The following is a 13245-nucleotide window of genomic DNA, read 5'->3' as shown; positions in this document are numbered from 1 at the left end:
TATAAAATTAGGGGCCGAAAAAAATTGGATTCTGAAAAGTACCCAGTGGAAATTATACCTTTTAACCTTGTGTGTGCATGGGTGAATGACAATGGCAAATTCGTTTTGGAATAATGTACAGTCCATTTATTTAAACTGCGTGGATAAGTGCTCAATATTTTTATGTTGTCTCAGGTGGAGTTTGAGGATGGTTCTCAGGTGCTGGCAAAGAGAGAAGATGTCTATACTTTAGATGAAGACCTGCCTAAAAAGGTGAAACGTAGACTTGTAAGTATTAGATTTAATGGGCAACACACAAACTTAAAAACAAAAGTTTGATATTTTAATAAAAAGGCATGAAAGCTAAAACTTCTCTTACCACCCGAGACATTTTATTTATTTACTCATTGGTGTTCTCCCATGTCTCCCTTTTTTATAGTCCACGGCCTCAAGCATGCGTTTCCAGGATGCCTTCTTTACCACGCAGGGGGAGAGGAAACGGCAGAGAACACCCAATTCACGCTTTCAAAAAGACTATGTGGCCCTGCCAGGCCTCCGTACAACTGCCAAAAGCACATGGGAGCAACGCAGCCAAAAAGGGAAATGAAGTCATGGACAAGGATCAATGACAAATGAATGCACTGAATTAACAGTGGATGTAGAGGGGAGGTTGTTTGTGTGAGTGTATGTGTGAGTATGCTTGTGTGTAAGTGTTTTTGGATCTACTTCCATCTTGTCCTACTATTGCCCACACAGCTTCTGTGAATAGATCAGACAAGACGGTGTAAGGGAATGGGGGATCTGGGTTAGATGGATGTTAAATTATGTGCGCTTGTAGATCATACATCGGTGATTGGTGAATGGGTGCTGTGGCAGGAGAAGATTTCTGATTGGACAGCTGGACTCATAGAATGGGCTAACAGAGGGCATTGTTGCCTCAGTTGCCTAGTGCTTTCACATCTGTCAGGGAAAATAAACGTGACTTACAATTGTCACATCACCCTTTTTGAAATAAACAACAGAAACTTATTTCTTTGTACATGAAAAATTCAAAAGTGTGATTTTTCTAAATAGCTTGCCCATGGTAGCTTTTTAGGGGTCTGTTATTTTCAGTTTTGATTTTGAATATTTATGCACTTTGCTTGTAGTATTTTCCTCATGTCTTAATGTTTCTCCCTGCATGTTAAACATTGTCTCCTAACTGCTTCTGCTGGGCTGAGTCCAACTACACCACAATGGCTTCCTCTCTGCATGTTTTTTGTTTTTTTTTTGTTTTGTTTTTTTAAATCCATACAGACAAAAATATGTGAATTGTTTAATTTGACATTAAAAAAAGAACCATTGCAGAATAAAGAAAAAAAGGGGTTTGCCAACTTGTTAATCTTCCTACGCTCAAAGATTCAGACAGGAAGCCATGGCTGTGTGTTGGATTTCGTGCCCTCCTAATGTGAAATGCTACTGTTGCTCTGTTGAATGATACACATTGTTGAAATTATTTAAAATTTGTATTTATTTTTGGCTTGCTATAGTTAAAACTATTGCTAACTGCTGTAAGGAACACAATAAAAAATTACATATGTTTTTTTTTTTTATTAAATTGTCAGTTATTTTTAACTAAAATTCAATTAGCAAGAATGAATGCAGTTCATGACTCTTGAATATATTAATCTGGATAGTATTGAATAACATTTAATGCTAAAAATGAAAAAGACAGAGATTGAGAAACAATAATGTTTCTCTCAGTTTGTAATAATATATATTTAAATGCTTATTTGAATACAGGAAGAAGTTTACATCAGACTCTCTTTAAATAGTCAATTATTGTCTAAAGATATTATTGCACTTAATTTTTACTAGTAAAACTAACATTTTTATGTGGGGTACTTGTATCTTTTGGATAGTGGTTTGTATTTTTTTAAAGATAAGATTACTAAAAGATGACTAGGTATAAAAGAATAATTTAAATAAATTAAATAAATACCAATATAGTCAAAAAATTATTGTTGAACGGACAGGCAATATGCATGCATTTCCAATGTTAGTGAACATCGGTGATATATGTTCAATCAGTATTACTCTTAACTATGTGACCAGCACTTGCAGCTACATACAGTACGAGTCCGCCTCATGCTGAAGGATATGGAGCAGAGTGTTCCCGGCAGACCCAGCCCTGTTCTTCAAGCAGATCCTGAGGAGCTGGGCAGAACACACCGGAAGTGAAATCCGGGAGGGATCTTATGTGGCCATGGCGAGGTATCAAAAACCTTTGTACTCCCATAGAAACCACGTCACATGCCGCTTCTTGGCTCTTCATGGCTCTTTGGGATACTGCGGAAAAAAAAACAAGTCATCCGCAATGAAAAAGCCAGAAAAACAGCCGACAAATTTCTGCTCCTTTTAACACCACTCCATTGTGTGCCCGTGCTGCACGCTTGCTTTTAGTGGCAAACGTGAACCTTTTGACAAAAACATACCCAAGTATGTCTTTTAGACTTTGGTAAATACTCAAGATGGTACACTGGAGATCTGTTCCACTTAGCACATTTACTCAGTTATCAGGTTAACCCTGCTGATTAAAACCTGGAACGGGTCTTTTTACAGACCACAGTTAATGTTACATTGTTTGGAATCTAATGATTTGGTTCCGCTTATTAGAAATCTTGCACATCAAAGAGAAAGAACTCCAACAACTGGGCAAGTCTCTCTCTGATGGTGTGAATAGACGATGAATTAAAAAGAAATAGAGACTATGGAGGTTCGATTTCATGTTTCTTAGGTGCATAGGCTGGGTTGTGCACCCCCCTAAACCACCTATTACCCCTATTTTGTCATAGTTAAATGGTTGGACCTGTTCAACAGTGAATGCATTCATTTGTATATCATGCATATATCATCATTAGTTATGAGTTAAGTTCTTCATGGTTGCCTTTCTGTCATGTGTACCCCTTGTCCCGTTACCTCTGTCCTGACATGGCTTTCCTTCAGTCTAGTTATTGACTTACCTGTAGGCGCGATAACTTTTCAGGACCACTTCACCGGGTCGGTCTCACAGAGATAGACTTTAACTATGGGTTAGATCTAACTAATAGTCAGATTTCACCTAACTGTCCAAATTTATCTTTTGCACAAAGCTGTCTGGTTATTGACCCTATTAAGTAGGACTCATGTGCTGCGAATTCTGGGTAACTTAATACCAACAAATAAATTAAAAAAACACGGCTGACCAGGTAATTACGACAAACTAATCAGCTCCTTCCACGATGACTCAGAGGGGAGCTTAAAACTTAAGCCATAGAGAAACCATCTACAGCTACTACCTACAGCTAGTGTTACTTTTTTACTTGCATGGTCCCTCACAAAGCCAAAGTTCATTGGGCTTCAAGAAATAAGGGATGCCTTTACTGTGTACCTGGCACTACATTGTTCTACATACTGCTGCTTTGATAAAAAGAGTTGCGTGTGGCTCTAAAAGACCAAGTGACTCTTAAGAGCATCCCACACAGTCTAAGAGAGGAAACCTTGAAGTCTTAAGAACTGAGCTGATGACACAGCTAATGGCAAATGAAACAGAGCTTCATAGGCTGCGACGGGAAGAAGGCTGATCACAAATGTTCTGCTGGAAGCCCAGAAGCAAGACAGCCCTCTCTACAGCCTGGTAGAGACATTGGCAGATAACTCGCTGTGCCTTTACCGTGACAAGTCAGACGCGAATGAGCAAAGCCCTTTCAGTCGCAGCTCTCCTCTCGCTGCAGACAGTAGCCTGAATCTGTTTCCCAATATGGATTAAACAAGACTAAAAGTTTATGGCAATGCAAGTGCTGAGAGGCTGGAAAGCTCATTAGGCAGCCAAAAACAAAGAGGCGGGAGGAAAAATGCTTGAATAAAAATAGAGATAATGTTGCTACTCTTAGCATCTTACAGCTAGCGGGGGAGAAAAATGTAAAGTATGACATGAGGGTGCCATTATAAGAAAGGTTGTCTATCTCTATACAGCAGCCATTTTAGTTCATCTTGGGCTCAGCTGGTCAGGCTCAGCTCTACACTGCCAGATGTGACTCAGCTTTCCCCAGTCTAAGCTGCAGTAGAATACTGTGAACCAAAAACCCTTATCCTAAGAGTAGCCTGGGTCCAGAAAGGCCTACAAAATCAATGGCTTGTCTATTAGCACGTGTGAGCAAAGGCAGAGGAGTCTTATACTGAGGAACAGTGTTAATTGGCTGTCTCAAAACAGGAGAAAAAATTATAATACTTGATACACAAAAAGTTAACAATTTCTGTAGTTGGCTTCATACTAATGAAGCCAATTACAAAAATTGCAGTTTTACAACAAGTGACCAACCATACAGCTACCAAAGAGTATAATTTAATTCCTAAATGATCAAATAAACCATACTTGGAGATAATTTTCCGAGTTCAAACAAACTACTGAGGGACAAGGTCATCGTGATGAGTCCCGGTTGCTTCTTTCATCAGAGGGGATTTGTCCCAGGTGAGATGGCTCACAGGGGCTCCACCCACACAGGAAGCAATGCAGGTCAGGTGGAGGAAGACGTGGAGGAACTTTCTAGATGTACTTCATACCTTTTAGGCACTGTTTTCAGTTCATTTAACTGATGATCAATGATCGCATCCACAAGACACGCAGCAAGCGAAGCAAACATTGATGACATGAACATTAAAGTGAGTTTGGACAGCAGCCAACTCTGAGGTTTCATATGTCAGAGAGTCCACAACGCGCTGACAGAAAGAAACTAAACAAACTAAACCCAAACTATCCCTCCTCACATCCTCATAACTTTTGACACAAAAGTTAAGAGGGCTGGTTTTTCCTTGTAATGCAATGATCTCCGCCTGGAAGGCGGAAAGTAAATGAATGTGAGAATGTCTGGTATGCTTCCCTGTTAATTGTAAATAAAAGTATAGTTAGTTGTTGTGGGTAAAAATACTGACATGGTCCCCTTGAAATAACAGAAATACAATATATACAGTAACTCATAAGTGGGAGTCGAAACGTAAAAAAAGTCTCTTTGAGGCTTCTCGGAGATGACGGTGTTTCCCTAATAACGCCTACAAAAGTTGTTACAGTAACTTTTTGGCGCTGTTATTTAAAAAGCTGTATTTATTCAATGTTTATTATTCCGACCATGTTATTTAAAGTTTAAAATATTAATATACAAAATGACAGCAGTAGCAATCATTTCACTTGAGTTTATTTGTAACAAATGAAACTTGTGTCGACAAGGAACAGAAATCCATACAGACCTGTTTTCCGGTTTTCACCCGCTCCGAGAACCAATGTAAGAAAATAAAAAGCACTTGTTGACTCAGAGCAGAAAACAAAACAAAACAAAAGTTTACATTTACAGACCAATTGGAGGTAACTGATCCAAGTAACACACCATATTTTCGTTTTTATACAATTTATAAACTCCAGTTTTATCCATCTACATGATACATTGGGGGTAAAATAGAACACTTTTTTGTGAAACTTCTCAACAAATCCACAATGTGATGTATTGCACATACTGCTGTGCCATAAAACTGTGATTTCAGGTGCATCCTTTTATTATATCACGCTCTATATCTGATACATTTTTATTCACGCTTTACCTTAATCATTTATTTATTTATTCATATTTATGCATTTCAATTACTCTCTGTGTTCTGTGTTATTTACATATACACAACCATGTGAGCATTACAGGGTCCGTCTTTACTGAGTTCAAGTAAAACTCCTTTGGGGGGGGGCTATCAGAGATAATAGGATACTAGTATTAGTGCATAGTACAAAGAGAGAAAGTGCAAGTCTTCCCATAACAGGTGCGACCAAAGGGGCATCTCAAAAGTGGTACCATGCATACAAAAACAACAACAGGGTTACTGTAAGATGGTGGAAAACTGTCAACGATCCCTTGTATGGTTAAGCGCTAATGGAGATACAAAAAAATGATGACGTAGGTTTTGCGTTGTTGGAGATGTAGCACCTGAACTTCTCTCAGCCTCTGTCATTAAAGAAAAAAAAAATATATAATTGTAGACATCAGAATGAAGAACACAGATGGCCAGTCTGACTGATTTTAGGTGAAGGGTGTCAGGTGGGATACATGACTGTATCCGTATGGTTTGTTGTGATGTTTTTTTCTTCAAACTGACGAAGAAAGCCACTGCTGTTCAGCTTTATATATAGATTTCTACATAGCTGAGTAAGTATGACTTGTCTGAGCCAGCTCACAGTCGGTGCCAAAGTCGCTAGTGTGGCCAAAATTTCATGGTAAACAAACCTAGGTCTCCATGAAAGAGTATATATACATAAAGCTTGCAAGTGTCCCAGGAAGAAAATATGGAAAGCTGTCGACATAGAGCTTTTTTTTCTGTCCAAAAAGTAATCAGACCATCCTGCCAATAACCTATTTTGAAACCACATTTTTTTGTCTGTAGTTGAGTCTCATCTAAGAGAGGATTTTTTTTTTTTTTAATCAAAAGAGATATGATGATGAGTACAACTATCCAGCCTACACAAAGCCTTCCATACAAAATTTCACAGCCGAAAACAGAACACACAAGATACTTTCACATACTGTAACATAACAAAATCCTATACACAGACATTCAGTTCACATACGCACAAGCATACACACATAAGATACACAAAAAACCCTTTAAAGTAACTTTATCAAAATAGGCGTGTAATATAAGGCACTAGAAATCTAAAATCAAAATACTTATTAGATGCTGTTTGAAATATGAGTTCGATCATTCATTGGTTGCCTTGACACACAGAAGGATGACATCATCTACTGGAGCTGTGACATGGATAACAGATCTACTTCCGAGGAGGCCGGAGGTCGCTCCTCTGTTTGGACACATTAAACGGTGGCGAGAACCATATCAAGCGTAACATCCTTGTGTCTGGAAAATGATGCACCATCATCCGTATCATCACAATGGCATATAACTGCAGTTAGTGACTTGACCCAAAAATATATAATACATCTACTTATTGCACACGGAATCAGACAGAGAGAAAAGTCATAGGTGAGCATTCCAGTGAGAAAATTGTTCCTTCCCTGACCCCCCCATCCCAACCCTTTTTCTACATCCCTTTCTCGCTCCCTGCTTGAGAAAAATCTTTGTGAAGCTTATTTGGACACATTATTAGTTGTTTTCTTCTCGTATTTTGCTTTCTCTTACTTTCTCTGCATACTCTCTGTAGTTGTGTTCTAACTGGCTTTCTCTCAGCGTGCACACAGAACAACCTGGCGGGATTATTCTCGGGACTGTCTTCAGGACTGGTAGCAGCAGGGTTAATGCTGCACCTCTGTGGGCCCCTGGGAGTTAAAAAAAAAAAAAAAAAAAAGGCCATCCTCAGCCCTCTGACATCACAGGCCAATAGGAGATGAGGCCGAGCGTCCTGTGTGCATGCGAACATGTGTGTTTTTAAAAAGAGAGAGTGGGTACAGAATACAGGAGCGTGACACTCAATGGTGGTGTTTTTCATAGAACGGTGAACATTTTCCACACTAGATTTGATTGTACACTTTAAAACAGTACCATATCACTTTTAAAAAATCGCTACAGCTCATTGGATTACGACGGAAAAAAAAAAAAAACAACACAACTTTGCCTTGGTATGGTCAGTGGGGACAAAGTCATAAATCTGTAAAAACAAAAAACAGAACGTGCCATAAGGAATACCCAGTTTTTTAAAAAACAAGATAATCACATATTTATATTTTTCTAAAAAACTAAATGGATGATTTACTTCGTGGTATGCATTTTTAAACTTCTCTCAAATTTCCTGTATCTTAAGTCGTGAAGCATAAGGTTGAACTGGTGGTTTTTATTACTGTATGGTAGAAATATTTTCTTTTTCATTCACAGGAAATGAGAGTCTGTTTCCAAAACAAAACAGAAAAAAAAACCAAAAACACTTCCTGGTGTCTTTTTTTTTGGGATGTGTGTTCTTTGTCTTTTTAATGCTGTGTGCTCTGTGTTTTCAGTATCCTGTCGGCAATTCTCTGGTGCTCAAAAGTCCCAGTTCTTTCAGTCCACGAGGCTTCCATAAGATCGATTTGTAGTCTCCCTCAAGACTGTCCTCAAGATAGAAAAATCTAAATATCCTGTGACAGCTAAATACTGTAGCCGGATCCTGTTTTTAGGTTGGTGATGCTACACTGGTGATGGACGAGGTGAGAGTTCCACACCCAAACAATGTAAAGCAATCTGGGTGCTCACAAAAGCACTGAAACAAATAAAAATCTAGATCTGATCAAGTATTCTGATTGGAACAGTGGTTGAAGTTGCTTCTTCAGACTGACCAATGGGTGTGTTTGGGCTGAGGGTGGAAGGAAACACCCTTGTCAAGCAGGTTGCTATGGCTCAGTTAGAGGTGCTGTTTCTGGGTACAGGATAAGCCGATGGTCCCCCTTCACTCTGCATGTGGTGGCAAAATCTTCAAAGAAACATCGCAGCCTAATGCATTAATTCAGGCTGCATGTGACCTAAGAAAAGTGCACTAGGTGGGATGTGGCATGAGAGACAGCCACTGGGTTTATGTTGCATAGTGATCAAAGCTTCCCAGGTACTCCAGACTGGCCCGGTAGCAGAACTGGTACTGGTCCTGGAGGGAGGCAAAACAGGTCAGTGTGAGATCAAGGCTGGAGCAGAGATAGACAAAAGCACTACTTGTTGTTTGACAAAGAGAGAGAGCAAGTGCTGGAAAGCAAGACGGAATAATAACGGTGGGAAAGCTCACCTCTGTCTGAACGGTGGCGGGTCTCTGGGTGCGCAGCATCTTGACCGTCTGGAAGATGTCCACCACGCCCTCGTACCTCATCCTCTCCAGCACGATGCTGAGGGTGATGAACACACCAGTCCTCCCTACTCCAGCACTGTTGGTAGACAGGTGGAAACATATTTAGAACTGGATATATCTAGAACTGCGGCACCTGTAGTCATGTATAATAAACTATCTTTGATAAGTGCATAAAGCAATGACACATCCAAGATCTCCTACGCTTGTTTAAGTGAGATATGCCAAATTGCTTTCTATTAAACCGTTATTTATTACATGTGATGAACTATTGCACACGTTGAAATATACAGGGCCCAGTGTGAAAGATGCATCTTACCTGCAATGCACAGTAATTGGCCCATCCTGGCCAAACTGTTCTTTCGTTTTGTGCACCTGGCCAATAAAATCAATGAATCCCTCCCCTGACTTTGGCACTCCTTGCTCTGGCCAATCAGTAAACTGGAACTGACGAACTGTCCGTGATTGGCCATCCTAAAAAGGAAGAATATGTTTTATTCTTTCTAAAACCAGAAAAAAAGAGTTTAAACGAGAACAAATGGTACCCTCTCTCTAACCCACACAAACACAAACACAAACACACACAACCTGATGACTCACCCTGGCATCAGTGACTTTGAACTCTCGAAGAATGTACTGGGGCATGTTGTACTCAGCCATGGGATCCACCACAAAGTACTGGTACCTGGCTGAACGCTCTGCAGGCCAGTACTGGTGACACTTCTCCTGCAGGAGGACGGTACAGAGGCTTCAGTTCAGAGCTCTACAACACGTCTGAGGGATTTAGTGTGCGAGGAGAACAATCTCTGGCTACTCTTTCATGAAAATATCTCCCTGATTTGCGGAATTCATTTCTCAATTGAAGATAATTTTTGCGGGCGGATGAGACATGAGGTTCATGAGATATAACTAACACCATAATCTCTCGCTTTCTGTCACTGTGTTGCTTGCATATCCGTTGCTTTTCTTTTTGCTAGTGTTTCACAGTGCACAGAAGTCCCCTCCCGGTGAAGACTTCTGCTACTGGAAAGTCTAGAGAACAATTGGGTGCAAAGGTAAAAGAGCTGCTGATTATGTTGCATCTCAGCCAGTCCTTCAAAGTATTGCTTTTCTGAAAATTAAAAACAGAAAATAATGAGTCCTAGTCACAGTATATTTTGTGACATCGTATGTTACAATACATTTTTAGCCAAAATTGATCATGTAATCAAGTGAAAATCCAATCTGATATTTTGGTTGGAGGTTAAATGAAACTTCATCTATTGTTTAAAAGCAGCAGAATTTTATTAAGTGTGGGTTTTAAAGATTTTTACTGTCTTTTTGTCTAGATTTTCCTATACTGTTTTCCAGTAGTCGACTCTACAAGGTTTTTACAGTGGTGTGTGTCTGTGCATCCGTACCCGTCCCATTTCTCTCAGTTTGGTTAGCATGACAACTATGGTGGAGTTGTGTTCCCACAGCATCCTCCAGTAGTCCTCTGTGGTTTCAGCCAGCGGGCCTTGGGTTGCTATATAGGCCTTCTGCTGCCTACACACACAAACACAAACACAGTCTCTCTAAAGACCTAGAAGGCACAAAAAAATATTGCAGAATGACTGACAGTCAGTTCAGTTTTCTCTGACCTGTATCCATCGATGAAGCTGGCGTTGATGTAGTCAGATCCCTCCACTCCTCTGATTGGCTGCAGACATACGCGTGTGGTCTCATAGGGCATTATGTTCACCAGCCGGTTCTTGAACTTGTTGCATGGCAGATTGGCACTCACGAACCGTGATGTGTGAGCCTTGGCACTGGCCAGACGCTGGAATAGAAAAAAAAAAAAATGTCATGCTGACTGACATATGAAGAAACTTTTACTGATCCTAAGATATTGGCCTAAGAAGTAGTGTTAATTAGTGAGAACACACAAAACACAAAAGGTTGGATGGATTAAAGGGAGGAAGGAAAATAAAAAGGAAGTTCAGACAACTTGAAGGACGTCATTCAAATGTATTCAGCACTAGGCTTGGTTTTTCTCTGGTTTACTGGACAACTGAAATTAGAAAATCAGCTTGACTCGGCAGGCCTGAGGATATTTAGTCAGACAGCTTCAATTGAATAAACAAAGGAGGGCCGATATAGGGGGACAAGGGCAGTGGTAGGGAATGGAAGAGGAAATATAATAAGACGAACGAGAGGAGGAAGAAGAAAATCAAGAGTGTGTGTGTGTGTGTGGGGGGGGCAGGAAACCACAAGGCCCCACACTGTCTCAACGCACATATGTGAACTACAGTTGATCCTGCACCATCGAAAAAAAAAAACCTTGGAACACATGCATTTATATGGATACTTGGAGACAGGCAGATGTGAGCACATACTGTACACTCTCTCTCACACTCGACCACTGGATGACACGGCCTAAAACTAAAGACAGAATAACAAAGAATAGGCCGAGGGAAACCACAGACTCGGAGGTGGTGGGGGTGGAGACAATCGGGTCTCATGAACTGAGCCTTGACGGTCGGTGGCCAACAGAGTGCTGTGGGAGAAACAGCGGTACCTCTTACTGACAGACCAACTAGAAAATCCCACACTAACCAAAGGTTCACCAGTTCATTTGGGTACTCTGAACCCAGTTTTCAGTGTAAACAACAGTAATTCTTGGTGTCATTTGGTTTGAATTTGGCTCGGTCTTATCAATAAAGCCTGGCAAACACAAAACCTTTCACCGCTGTGATACATGCCATTATTTTCACCATCTGTTAAGCTTGGATAAAATCATGCCCTGTTGGCAGCCTCTTTAAACTCAACCAGGAAACTCTGTAGGAAAGGAAACAAAAACAGTATGTCTTAATAGGGCGTTGGATTACCAAAAGCTGCGAGAAGAGCTCTGTTTTTTTCTTCTATCTAACACATGCTTCAACTTTCTTTGATTTTATTTGATGGATGCGACACGGCTCCTCAATGAGAAATTCCATCCTTTTTGGTGTTTTGTTGATGAAGTTGGAAAGTGTTGCTTCAGATGGTGCTCCACAATGCCCCATAGGTGTTCAAGTGAGATGAAATCTGGTGACTGGGACAACCCTGGCATATGTTTTACATAACTATAAGGCCGAGCAACCACTTCAGTTAACACTCAGTTCATTGCCATCCTGGGGAGACCGCTGCCATTAGGAGAGGAATGAACGAGATTGCTTGGAGTGGCTATGTGTTTACTTTGCCCTCCGAGCGTCTGAGCAGACATAAACTATTCCAGGAAAAATTTAAGTCACCTGCTTTCAATATATACCTGTACGGCTAAAGCGGATTCTTTTCACCCAGCCAGACCAGACAGGTCTGCAGAGAACTTGTCTGGCAAGAGGTTACTCAGAGTAACCAAAATAAAAAACATCTAGAATAAAATGAAAAGAAAACTTTGAGTCCCTTATGAACTCACTCTTCTTGCTTGTGTATTGATGCCTATGTTTGATGTGCTCACTTTGAATTGTGATCACCTCCCTAAATGTTTGAAAACACCCATATGACCTTTCCTGAAGATTTTATTACAAACGGCAACTTTCTAGCCCACATTATTTGGTTTTTCTGCGTGTACCTATCGAACTTTCAAAAATGATGAGACTTTATGATGCTTATGACCTTGGATTCAAAAGATACAATCCCATAATCCCCTTCAAATCAAACCATCCATCACAACTATATGAAACTCTCAGAGGGGGACTGAAAATGTAAAAACCTCTAACAGCCCTGGGAAAGATGCTCAGTGAATATCAATGTCAGGAATTTCTGGCTCATACTGTACATGCTGTATGTCTTTGAGGAGAGGGTTGTTTCTCAAGCTCTTCTTCCCATGGTGATGCTCCTATGAACATCTTCAACAGCTACTAAATGGATGTTGAGGTAAGACTGTTCTGCCAACTGAAAACTAGGAAGTGCTAGAGGTACTCAGAATCAAGGAAGGTTTGAACATGTATAGTTATCGAGCAAACTCAGTCTGCTGATGTGGACTGTATGATGCAGTCGAAAGGTTGGGAAGTAAAACTCTGAAATTCAAAATTTTTTTTTTCCTTTAACCAACGTTATTTTTCTGCCTTCTTTTGTTAAAAAAAAAACCACTGTGTTTCTGCCATTATACGTTATACCAGAAACAGCTAGCTTGACTCTGTTCAACGCTAACAAAATTCACTTGTGGGCACCTCTGCAGCTCAATAATTAACATGTTTGTTTGAAGCCTTATATGTGACCATCAGTGTACTTTCATTATGGGGGCAGGATAGCCCATTGGATACAGAGACCATCTTTAGACACTGGTTTTAAGTGCTGAAGGTATCTGTGAAGCACTTAATATATACACAACCAGCTTCAGTGATGCTATTGTGTTGCTGACCCTGAAGTGACCTCCTGTGTGGCGAGGGGCAAGAAAAAGGTACTTCTCTCTTTAAGAGACCAGTGAAGTGTCACATTATTATCATTAATCA

General features: G+C 40.2%; 2 protein-coding genes across 4 annotated transcripts in view; one reads left to right on the top strand and one right to left on the bottom strand.

The window, feature by feature from the left end:
* kdm4c (lysine (K)-specific demethylase 4C) overlaps window positions 1-1563 on the top strand; it is a 29650-nt gene extending 28087 nt beyond the window's left edge. For 2 of the 3 annotated variants that reach the window (XM_040146672.1, XM_040146670.1), the window contains 2 exons: window positions 175-267; window positions 419-1563. In XM_040146672.1, coding sequence (XP_040002606.1) covers window positions 175-267; window positions 419-586 — 261 coding nt within the window. In that variant the 3' untranslated portion in view covers window positions 587-1563. The remainder of the gene's footprint in view (window positions 1-174; window positions 268-418) is intronic. The other variant, XM_040146671.1, reaches the window with a different exon arrangement.
* A 3661-nt stretch (window positions 1564-5224) lies between these two features.
* The window catches only part of ptprdb (protein tyrosine phosphatase receptor type Db), a 93193-nt gene continuing 85172 nt past the window's right edge, over window positions 5225-13245 (bottom strand). The window contains exons 34-39 of the mRNA XM_040146910.1: window positions 10414-10592; window positions 10192-10318; window positions 9392-9517; window positions 9111-9265; window positions 8735-8870; window positions 5225-8599 (exon numbers count right to left, since the gene is read on the bottom strand). Of these exons, the coding sequence (XP_040002844.1) occupies window positions 8531-8599; window positions 8735-8870; window positions 9111-9265; window positions 9392-9517; window positions 10192-10318; window positions 10414-10592 (792 nt within the window). The 3' untranslated portion in view covers window positions 5225-8530. The remainder of the gene's footprint in view (window positions 8600-8734; window positions 8871-9110; window positions 9266-9391; window positions 9518-10191; window positions 10319-10413; window positions 10593-13245) is intronic.

The sequence above is a fragment of the Xiphias gladius genome, chromosome 15 (genome assembly GCF_016859285.1).
Source record: "Xiphias gladius isolate SHS-SW01 ecotype Sanya breed wild chromosome 15, ASM1685928v1, whole genome shotgun sequence".
NCBI lineage: Eukaryota > Metazoa > Chordata > Actinopteri > Istiophoriformes > Xiphiidae > Xiphias > Xiphias gladius.
The sequence above is the reverse complement of the archived record's forward strand: the minus strand, read 5'-3'. Positions and strand labels throughout refer to the sequence as shown.